The 12,066-nt window shown below is 34.8% G+C and overlaps 1 protein-coding gene across 1 annotated transcript in view; it reads left to right on the top strand.

The window, feature by feature from the left end:
• EMC2 (ER membrane protein complex subunit 2) overlaps window positions 1-12,066 on the top strand; it is a 38,384-nt gene that overhangs the window by 23,724 nt on the left and 2,594 nt on the right. The window contains exons 6-10 of the mRNA XM_039706213.1: window positions 1,092-1,177; window positions 1,348-1,407; window positions 3,856-3,937; window positions 5,071-5,181; window positions 6,043-6,147. Coding sequence (XP_039562147.1) covers window positions 1,092-1,177; window positions 1,348-1,407; window positions 3,856-3,937; window positions 5,071-5,181; window positions 6,043-6,147 — 444 coding nt within the window. The remainder of the gene's footprint in view (window positions 1-1,091; window positions 1,178-1,347; window positions 1,408-3,855; window positions 3,938-5,070; window positions 5,182-6,042; window positions 6,148-12,066) is intronic.

The following is a 12,066-nucleotide window of genomic DNA, read 5'->3' on the forward strand; positions in this document are numbered from 1 at the left end:
ACCCAAGAGCACAGGGATGAGAGGCAAGGAAGGAGGCTGATGGCATTCCTTTGTTGAGTTATGTTCTGCTGGAATTGTGTTTCCCTTCCATTCGGTCAGATTTCTGATCTGATGACTTTCAGGCTGGCTGAGGTGTATTGTTTGCTCCCAGCTGGGAAGATTCCTTTGTTTTGAATCACACCTCAGGTGTATGTTGATATTCAGTTGGTTTGAGCACAGTGCTGGTAACATCAAGGTCACAGGTTTGATCTGTGTAAGGACCATTCTTTTAAGAGCTGACTCAATAAGATCCTTGTGGATCCTGAAAACTGTAACCAGCATCATTCAGAAGCTGGAATATTGGATTAAAGTACAGAGGAATCAGCTATTACAATCCTCTATATCTTTCCTTCTTTTGGTCTCTGACAACTTTTCTGGACTTCAAAATTTAAATCCATTGTAATTCTTATAACTCAATTGTATCTTTAAGTTGAAGTACATTTTCTACCCACACATCAAAGTACTGCTCAATTTTTGGCATTGAAATAGTGATTTTGTATCACTGTTTCCTTTACATTGCAGAGCCTACTTTTTCCTCCAAGAATGATGAGAGACTATTTTAGGGAATTGGTGTGTATTTAGCATTAGTTAAAGGTGCCATTCAGCACTTCAACAAGAATATTTTATAAAGGCTGAAAGCCATTCTTACAGAGATAACCAAGATGCAGCTGTGGGACTCTCTAGGACTCAGTCACCATTTCTCCTCTACAGTCTTAGATCTTGTGAATGAGAAGGTGGGGGTAGTTGGAATGGCTGAAGATTAGCATCCCCTGCTGTTTTGTAATTATCAGAATCTGGACAGTCATTTATTTGAATGAAATAATGCATACAGTTTGTGCCTCCAAAGAAAAGCATACATAATGTGATTGTAAGAAGAGGTTTTCAGTCTCTCAGTGGGATGTGATAGGGTATGTTTATAAACTTCAACCTAGCAGTGTCTCTGCAGTGGAATTCCACTGGTATTGAGATACTAATTTGCACAGTCAAATTGCTTTCCTTACAAAAACCCAGGGAATTATGAGGCCTAATCCTTTATTAATGTCAACCCGTAGGCAGCAAGAAAGCGTAAGATTGCCATTCGAAAAGCCCAGGGGAAAAATCTCGAGGCCATCCGAGAGCTGAATGAGTATCTGGAACAGTGAGTGTCTTACAAGAATACGGATTGTGTTTTGCTATTCTGATAAATCTTTTTAATTAAAGTGGAATTTGCATTTAATTTACGCTTTTGCTTCAGTGCTAGTCATTTACAGAATCCCTAGCACATTCTTTCTTTTTTTCCTTTTTCCCTCTCTTGTATTCTCTATACAGATTTGTTGGTGACCAAGAAGCTTGGCATGAACTTGCAGAACTTTACATCAATGAACATGAGTAAGTTGTTTGCTAAGTCTGCATAAAAAATGTTAATTTGAAACCCACTCTGTGTAAGTCAAAAACCACAGTAATTTTTTTTAAGGACTAGTGTTACAAAGTATGCTGTCTCATTTCCAATATACTGGGCCTCAAATGGAAATAATTACCAAGCTTATTTGGCTACCAAATACTTTAAGAAGGAATTTGTTTTTCAAACAAAAAGAGTTTATTTAATTACCTGTATGTTTTAGTAGTTTTTTTTTAAATCTGACGTTTAAAAGAAGTGGTTTGAGCGCAGCAGAGAACACTTCCCATCATTTTTTGTTCAAGTTATGTATTTTACTTGTTAGAGATGTTAAATTCTCTACTTCTAAAATCAGTTGATCACAGCAAGCTATATTCTAATTTTCTTTTAGCCTATCTCTCCCAGAACTTTTAGTAACCTTTTAAAAAAACCCCACAAAGCAAAACATGGATCCAGAGTTGGAGGCATCTGGTCGCCTGGGTACAAAACCCAATGCGATCAAGAATGCTGAATGTTGTAGTAACTTGCTTATTGGATATTTAATGTTTTTGTTAGCTTTTTTTATTGCTGTAGTGACAGGAGGAAATCCCAGTGTGAGAGGATTAGCTCCAAAGCCTTAGTGCAAGTTTTCTAATATCACAGCATTAATTCAAACCTCCACCAAAAGGCGTATCCTTTTTTCCCCCTCTTTCTTTGGTTCTTCAGGCCAGCCTGAATTATATCACATTGTTTCCTTCTTTCCTTTTGAGAGGGTGGTAAAAGAATCAAATTGTCAAGGAAGAAAGAGTCATTCTCACTGTGAGGAAAGAATTGTTCCCCAAACACCTCTCCTTGCACCCCATTCTCAAAGAAAATAGTTATTAAACTCTTATAAATGATGACTTCAGGAATAAACTAGAATTTTGATACCCAGGCTTCCATTTGTTTAGGGAAATCTACCAGCCACTTTTCCAAGAAAATAGCTACTAAAAAAAAAAAAATTGGCTGGGAAGATATTTAAGCTTGTCAAATCTGTCAGTACAAAAGTGAGTGATAGAGTGGTTCAAACATACGTATTCCATTATTGGGTTGGGGGTTTTTTGCTATAATCTTTATTATGAAATTGTGCAATAAAACCCAAGAAAGAAATTGGTTGTATTTGTTTTGGTCTGTAATTCCAATAAAAAGCAATATGCAGTCTTTCAGTTCATGGAAAGAATTCATTCTCCTCACTGTACTTCCATAAGCATCATTATTATTATTTTCATAACAGGGAAAAATTGGGCCCTTGGCTAAAAGCAACTAGAAGTTAAGTTTCAAAAAAGAAGACAATTCATCAGTTTATATGTTTTATCAGGGTTACAAGTCACAGGGCTTGTGAGATCACCATGCTCTCATTTTTGTTCATAAACAGATGTAGAAGTGCAAGGTTTGCACAGTCCTCAGTTCTACCCTGTTCTGCAATGAGGACTCTGGTTTCTGCTTTTCGAGAGTGAGGTGGCTGCCCTTTTATCTCCAGATTAATAAATTATACAGATATATGACAATCATAACATGCACCGAAGTAAACCACAACATATTTATTTTAGGATACAAGATTTTACAGATAATATGGCTTAATATGGTCTCATAATCCCTAAATTGCTTTTACTACAATATTAAATATCTACCCACACTGTCATTATAAACCTTGTATCTCTGAATTTTGGAATCCTATGACATAAACTGTGCAATAGTGCTATCACATATCACTAAATGATGCAAATTCTGCAGACAGTTCTATTATTTGAAAGATTGCAAAGCTAAGATTCTTCTCAATAAACCTGCGTTTTGAGCTTGACTTCTTGATTGTTTCTGAAAGTTTCCACTAAGAAACTCAAGGACTAGCCTCCTCAAATGATAAGGATTTGCCCATTTGGAGAGGTCTGATGCTATTTTCATACATAGATTTGGACTGTTTGAATTTTAGAGCTGTTCTTAGTATGTTGGTTTTTTTGTCTCAATTCTGTCTTTGACTGTTGGCAAGTACAGTTAATTGACAGTGTAAATGCTGTGATCAGTAGCTGCATTTATGAATCCTCAGATAGTTGAATTTTCTTAGGAAAAAAATGAATTATTTTGTAGTTTCACTTCAGTGTCTTGCAGTAAGTAATACCTGTTTTTACTCATCACTCCTGCTGATGAAAAATGGCACTTACTAATAAGAGATTAGTATATTAAATGCTTTTCATGAGCTGTTCCAGTTATACCTAGACCATTAGATTTTGGATATTTTTCCCCTGCCTATGATATAAAAAAAGTAACTTGGTTCTAAACTTTCTTTTAAAATGAACCATTTAAATTAATTGTGAATCATGTGATTTTATGGGGGGAGAAGTAAGGCTTGTATTGTGCTGTAAAAAAACTGAAGCAAAGTGCTGTGTACTCGTGTTTCATTTTGTCACTGTTTTTGTATTCCTCAGCTATGCAAAGGCAGCCTTCTGCTTAGAGGAGCTTATGATGACTAATCCACACAACCACTTATATTGTCAACAATATGCTGAAGTAGGTATTTCAGAAAAAAATCAATTATGTTTGATTACATTTTTTGTTTTTATGTTACTGAAGTGGTGAAAATGGTTTCTTTAATTTTTCCCTAGGAGATTTTAAGAGTTCACAGAGAATGTTAACATCTCAGAGAACTGAATATGTTCTGAAAACTGTGTTTTCATACTCAGTGACTCAGTCACAGTGTGACTAAGCTAAATATAAGAGTTAGGGGAGGAATTATTCAAGATAAAAGCTAATTTTAAATGAACTCTTCTTGTTGAAGTTTTTATGCACTTTTCAAATTAAGTGCATGAGAAGCTAAACTTTTCTACAACAATGCTGCCTAGGAGGTTATGATGTATTGCCTGTTACTGTGGACTCAGATCTTGGAATCCACATACTAAATTCTGCCTGAAGGAACTCTGGTGGAAGAAAGGTAAAAGCTAGAGGTAAAGTTAGGAGTTTTAGCTCAAGGTTTTAGCCACCTGAATTTGTCTTTTTTTTCCAGATATTTTTTTTTCCTAAGTTATACTGTTAACTGCTTAGAACAGGTTTAATTTGTTTAGTTAACATGGGTAAATTTGGGATGACATTCAAACTTGGAAGGTTGAGTAGCTTTCTCTTAGAAAGACTTTGAAGCATATCTTCTAGTATTTATCCCTCTTTTTGTTGATCTAATATATAGAAAAATGAATCGAAAAACAGTGGAGTAATCCTCTAAACTTTGTGTGCTATTTTGAATACATAATGAAAGACATTGTGTTGTTATGTGAACTGTTTTCCTGCATGCTGTGGGAACATAGTGTCAGTATGGATTTCTAGTAGACAGAATTTGGATTTAAAGTTTGTGCAGCTTTTCATAAGAGACAATCCCAAGGTTTCAAGTATTTATAGGTGAAAAATAATCACTTTTTAATCCTGTAGCAATGCATTAATGAAATTAATGCTGGGGTTTTTTCCTCCTATAGTTAAATATTTTTAAATGTATATATTGCGAAGAGCTTGGATTTCTCCCAGGCCAGTTTTTGGCCTTTGATAGGACTCACCTGATTTGAAATGTCATGTGAAACAAACTGGGAGTGAATTTTTGTAATGAAAGCCTGAGGTATGAATGACATGCAAGTTTCAGGAGTTTACCATTTTTACAGGTTAAATACACTCAGGGGGGGCTTGAAAACCTTGAGCTGTCAAGGAAGTATTTTGCACAAGCACTGAAGCTTAACAACAGAAATATGAGAGCTCTATTTGGACTTTACATGGTAAGCATGATTATGTATTTTCCATGTTACCATTCTGAGTATGTTTATGCATGTATGTTATCCTTTGCCATTTGCTGGTTTTCCCCTGATTTTTAGCTTAATAGCTCACTGGTTTAAAATACAGAGTATTTTACATACATTTGGAGTAGGGATCATTTTGTGCTAGTAACTACTCCTTACTGAAGTGCTCTTAACCTTTAAGTCTTGCCTGCATTTTGAAAAGAATTGTCATTATTGGCACAGGAAGGTAACTTCTTCAAAAAGGATTTAAAGTCATGCATCCTCTCTAGAAGATGATGAATTGCTGAAAAACACCAGCACAGCAGCAGTATTCCTTGCAGAGTGAATTTATTTATATAAGTAACTTTCTTTGGTTCTTAAGTAATATTTTTTTATTCTTTCAGGTGAGGGTGGACATATTTTATGTATAGTCTTATCTGCTTTTAAAAAGTGTTTTCTGATGCAACAGGGGAAAATGCCATGTCTTTAATGGCTGCTTGGACATAGAAGTGATGCATTTTATATTGTCTCTGGTAAAAAATTGAACGTGGAAAACTAATTCATAACTCTCACTTTAGGAGATGCAAATTGGATTAGCTGATCATGTCCAAGTTTGGTTCTTAACTCAGTACAGAACTGAAGTCTAATGTAGCTTTAAATAGAACAAACAATAGTTTAAAAAGTCTAGCTGATTCTTATCTGGATGCTGTTTGCTGGTAGCTTTTAAATTTTTTTTGTCTTTTTCCACTATCACTGTCCATGGGGCTTGGACTGTAAGGATGCTCAATGTTCTCAGCTTATTTCATGCATATAAATTTTAGAATTACACTGAGTTTTGTTTTTATTTTATTGTATTCCTAGTCTGCCAGTCATATTGCTTCCAATCCAAAAGCAAGTGCAAAAATGAAGAAAGATAATATGAAATATGCCAGCTGGGCAGCAAACCAAATAAACAGAGCATACCAGGTTAGTAGTTCATTACTTTATGATACTCTGAACATGCTCCATAGTTCTTTTCTGCACTTTTATCAGCTGCTGTTCAAGGGGTTTAGTATGACATGTAAATCACCATAATCTGCTTGGATTTTTTTACATTCTGCTTCTGTTTGATTTCCTGGAAACCTTAATTAATAAAAGGTTAAGGTTTCCTGGAAGCCTTAATTAATAATTTTTACAGTTACTAATTGCTATCATTTACTTAATAGCTTTAAACATATTTTTCCTACTAACATTAACTGAATGTACATTACTGTAATATTGACCTTCAAGACTTGATTCTGCAGCTATTTTGGTAAAACTTGGTATGTTTTAATTCTTAGAGTGACTTTGTTATCCACTTCTATTTTACTAGAAAACAAATGAAAATTCTAGGAGTTTTGTTTTCCTTGAATTTACTCTAACCTTTCAAAATCATATTTAATTGACTTAATATTTGTGACTGAAGTTGGTTTTGTGTAGTTTTGTAGAGAAAGGCTCATTGAGTTGTGAAAACATAGACTTTGTAGGCCATAATCAAAGCTTGCTGAAGTAATTTGGAGTCTTTCCAACTGTTTGAAAAGTTATGTGTAAACTTTTATATGTCCTGTTGTATTATAAGGCTCTGTTTCTTTCTATAACTATGAATGAAAACATGTTTAGCTCATAGGCTCTGCTGTCTGTGTATCCCAAATATATTATGTCTGTTTGACTCCCTTACAGCTATTCTTAACAATCTGCCAATCAAAGTTTATATATAAGTAATCCTGGACATCAACATCATACTGTCCAGTTCTCCCCCCAACTTTTTTGTTGAGCAAATGTATTGATACTAAATGCAAAGACTTTGTAGCTCTTTGTACATGTAGCTCTTCTTTCTCCCTGCAACATATCAGTATTGGAACCCATTATTTAATTTTCTTCTTCTTGCTACTGTTTCACAGTTAATACTACCAAATGGCCTTTTTACAAACAGCATCTGTAAGGGAATTAAATTAGATTTTCCTTTTACAGACAGTGCAGTTTTCTTAATACTTAACTGCATTTCAGTTTCTGGCCAAGTGTGCAGTTTCTTGTGGCTGATGTGTTTTTGATATATTCCAATTTAGAGGTATTTTCCATTTCTCCTAACTGGCTCTGTAGCTTCTGACTGTACAGTGAAGAGCATTGTATCCCTGGGGACATAATGAAGAATTTTTTAACATGTGCCTAAAGTTTATTTCTCTTCTGCTCTTTAAATCACTCTGCTTTTCAGTAATAAACCACTTACCTGTTCATGATGGTAAGGTGTGTATGAATTAGCTACTTTGTCTGATGTTTCATAAATAACCAGAGCTTCTTTTGACTCCAAGTATGCCTGACATTCCTGTAAGCACAGTGCAGATGGAAAACTCAAGTATTGCATGATTAAAACCAAACAAAACCCAAAAACAACAACAACAACAAAAACCCCACAAAAACAACAACAAAACAACCCAAAGAAATTTAAAAAAACCTTAACACAAATCCAACCAAAACAACCAACCACTTACTAAAAACTATTAAAGAATTGAATACACCACAGATTCGTAAGTGACAGAACAAAACAGGTTTTAAAAGATGTGTGAATTTTTAGTGAAAACCAGTATTCCATGTTTCACATCTTAGTAAAATCAACTGCTTAGATTAGAGTGGATTTGCATATGTTTTAAGTAAATATTGTGACTGGAGTTCAAAGGACTGGTAGAAACTTGTTAGCATTTCTGGGAAGCAGTGCCTTTCAGGGTTCATCAGGGTGGAAATTTAGAGCCATTTACGGTGTGGGCCATGGAATGGCCTAGAAGACCTGGAAATAGGCATCTTCTGGTTCTAAATATGATGGATGTTTAATTGTGACAGTTTCTAGTTAAGTCTTTCCTATCCAGATAAGTGCACCTTTTTGGGTTTTTTTTCCTTTTCTTTCTTTTCTCTCCTCGTGGCTTTCTGTTAACATCATAATGTCTCTAGTAAAACACAAATTTTATTGGGAGTGGTGTGGTGCTGGAGGCATTTTTAAGTGCAGGGGGTTTTGGAGGGCATTGTTTGTTTGTTTGTGGTTTTTTTTTTTCTTTTTGGAATTTCTATTACTGTTTTTCTGGATCCTACTTTAAGCATTTTTGTTTGATGCTTACCAGAACAGGCCATGTTAACACAGGTAAGGTACATACTTACATACATACATACATACATATATATATATATATATGTATATACACACACACATACTTATATAGCCTCCTCTTCTGCATATATATATATATGTATATACACACACACATATAGCCTCCTCTTCTGGTCTTGTTAGCTGTTTGGGATATAAAGTGAAGAACACTGTGTGTGATGAGAATCTTAGGGAAAATTCAGCTCTTGGAAAATGAAAGTGCTGAAGCTCAAGCCAGGATCTGGCAAATAAATGGGGTGACTACCTCCATTCCTCTTCCCAGAAGAACTACAAGAAGCTGCAGTGAGCACAGCTTGGCAGGACATCCCCAGCCCAGCCCCCTGGGTTGTTACAGCACTGCAGAAGCGTTTGGCCACTCCAGTCTCTGTGTCAGAGACTCAGAACATCCAGCAGCTACAGCCAGAGGTGTTAGGTGATGCAGTAGGTGGCAGTCACCCTGTGAGTCAGTGTTGATTTGCTGCTCCCTCAATGAGCTGAGCTGTTAGAAATTGTCACCATTTGGACCTGAGGATGAAACCTTGGTCACTTGTGCCATGGGAAGCCCTTACAGTGTTCCTGCATTAGTGGGAGGGTATGTCTAGACAGGTTTTAAACTGGATATTTATATGATCTCTATAAATCCTCCCCACTTTCCATGCATTATCCACCTGTAAAGTGCAGTAAGAGCCTTAACAGCTAGTTGGGTTTGACATTGACTTGTTTTATTGGTTGGACATTCTCGTACTGCTAAATGACATTTTTCTGGTGGTCATGTTCATGTTCTAGAGAGCAAGATGAATTTAGAATCCTGATTTGGATGTCTATACAAATTTTATGAATTTGTGACTTGAAATTCCAAATCATTAAAGCAAAAAGTTCGTTTTGAGCAATTGTCGTGCTGTGAGATCTTTCCCTATTTCCAGTTTAGATTTGAACTTGAATTACCAGCAGTTTGCTCAGTAATTTTGGAAAACTGCCTTTATTTTTTCAAATTACTGGCTGTAGTTGCTTTTTAATTGTTTAATTATTTAAAAATTTATTTTTTATGCAATTTACTTGAAATATTTATACTGGTCTCCTTCTTTCAATTTATTCTGTCATTTAAGCAGTGTGCTTTGGCACTTGATTTTTGCTTTTCCTGTGCATTTCTCTATGAAATCAGAGGAACTTAGTTTATTATCATTTAAAGAAAGCAGTGTTTGAGTAAAGAAAGAAAACATCACTTCACCAATGTTGGTTAGACTGTGCAGCACTGTCTTTACAGGAAAACATGGTGATAAAGAACAGTTTAAAAAAAATCTGAAATCTACAGATATTTGACACTTCAGCTAGTTAATATATTTATTTTGATGTTAAATATATAACAATCCATGCTGATTAGTACTTCTCATCTGTGTCTTATCTAGGAGAAATGTAAACTTCTTTAGGAAGACAGAAAGGTTTTGTAACTAGGGCTGTTGTATGGAGCTGGAATTCCTGGCTGCTAACACATCCTCTGAAAAAAAAGTCATTATGCTCCAGGCTTCTTAAATTTATTTGACTGGGTGGAAAAAAGACCTAAATAAAATTTAATTTTAGTCTTTTATTTCAGAAGCTAGTGAAGTACTTCTTATTCAAAGAATTAGTTTTAAGTTTATTGTTATTATAAGCTTACTTTTGCCTTATGATTGGGAAACTGGATCATTCCATATGTGCAGACTCTGAGAAAAACTTCTGTCTGCTCTAACTGAGGACATGAGTCACAGTTATTTTAACACCAAAACAAAATAAGTCTACCTGGTGCTCTTCAATTAGGTAATTGGTTTAGCATGTCCTCTGGTAGAAGCATTTCAGCAGAGGCAGGCAAGTTTGATTAATGCTCACAAAAATCTTTAATGTGATCCTACTCACAGTAATTTTCCAGATACATGCTTCTTGGGTACATTGCTAAACTCTTCTGTGTTAGCAATCTACATGTTATTTATGGCTGGAGAGAGGTGATTTTGTTACCAGCCATTTGGGAAACAGAAAATTAAGTCATGATTTAAGAAATGGATTCCAGCTCAATCAGTCAAATTGCTGTGTAATGGCTGAATAGACAAAATAATTGTTCATCAGGGCAAATTTGAAGTGATTGCATTTCCAAGTGTGCTTCTGGTTGTTATGACGTAGAGTTTGGTTTTATTTGTTCAGTTTAAACTACATGTCAGTATCATGAAGGCAACTGCTCTTGAAATTAGCAAGTAGCATTTTTTTAAACTAATGTCATATGTCAATTTTGCTTCTAGTGTCCATGTCGAGAATAAGTAAAATATTTCTTTATTTTGAAGCTTTTCTCTGCGTGCTTTCTGCATGTCTTGCCAAGTGCTTTTTGGCCACAGTATATTTAAGCTTCTGTGCTTTTTATTGAAATTTCTGAATGCCTTCAGTTTGAAACAATTTTCACTTTAAACTTTTGACTTGTGTTTTTTAAACTTCCTTATTGTTGTGAAAGGATTTGGAATTTCCAAGTGTCTGTTTCATGTGTACAAAGAGAGAATATTTTATTCAATCAGATAAAAGCATAAGTTGCTGCTTTCACCTTGGAGAATCTTAAGAAAGCTTGGATTTTCCTCTGAAGTTGTCTATTGCATGTCCCTTTGGAAACTGCACACCCTGAAGAATGGGTTTATATATACTACTAGTACACCAATTACTATATACTACTGGTACACCAATTAATGACCTGGAAATATAAAACATGAAAATACAGTGTTTTCAGTACATCTCTAAGCTGTAAAATGTTGTTACAGTAAGAAAATTTCTCCTAACTTTGATTTGAGATAGCTTATTATTTACTGTGCCAAAACTATTTTTTAAAAAGAAACCTCAATGCTGATTGGGAGTTGCAATGCTAGATTGTAGCCTAGGGGTCAAAAGCAGGTTAACAGGTCCTGCAGCTTGTTGCTGGTGTGATATTACCTGAGTTTGATGACTTAATCTTTCTTAACAGGTCATGAAGAGTTTGCTAAATTAAGTTAATTATAAGAGAGAAGGGACACATTATAAATCAAGGACTAACTATGCAAGACACCAGTGGTATTTGAAATAAAAAACTTCAAATTGAAAATTTATTGAGTGTTTAGATGTTAACATTCAAGTAGAGGATAGGGTTTTTTTACTAAAAGCAAGTTTTAGTTACTGTTTCTGTAATTTCTTTACCGCCTCTCCCAAGCTGAAATGCAAAACTTTTTAGTGCAGGTGTATTAAAGATGATTAGGAATTTCATTTGACTAAAGACCAACCTGGTCAATTAATCCCCTCTGTTAGATATGGCTTATGAATAATGGCAATTTTCAGTATCATTAGAAGAACCCTTTTGAGTTCAACATGGGGTGGTCAACATTTCCTGTCCTTCTACCCCTTCCTTTTTAAAGCCACTACTAGTATTTGTTAAGCTGTATCTTTCTTTCTTTCTTATCAAGACTGACTTTATGTTCTCTGAAATGGTGTTTTAATAGTAGGCTACAGTCAAGTACAATATCATCCCACATGGTTACTTCGAACCATAAAATATAATTATATCTTCTGGATTGTTTTATAGTAAATTTTGATAATTAGAATTTTTTCTGTCTTACTTTAACAGAAAGAATTTCTTCATTACTTCATAGAAGAAGATGATATAGCTTGTATTCTGGTAGAAATTCTGAGGTTTAGTTTTGTGCTTTTAAGTTTTTAATACAGAGTTAATTATTGTTATTTGGTGTGTAGAA

This window comes from Passer montanus, unplaced genomic scaffold (assembly GCF_014805655.1).
Source record: "Passer montanus isolate IOZ18808 unplaced genomic scaffold, ASM1480565v1 scaffold19, whole genome shotgun sequence".
NCBI classification, from domain to species: Eukaryota; Metazoa; Chordata; class Aves; order Passeriformes; family Passeridae; genus Passer; species Passer montanus.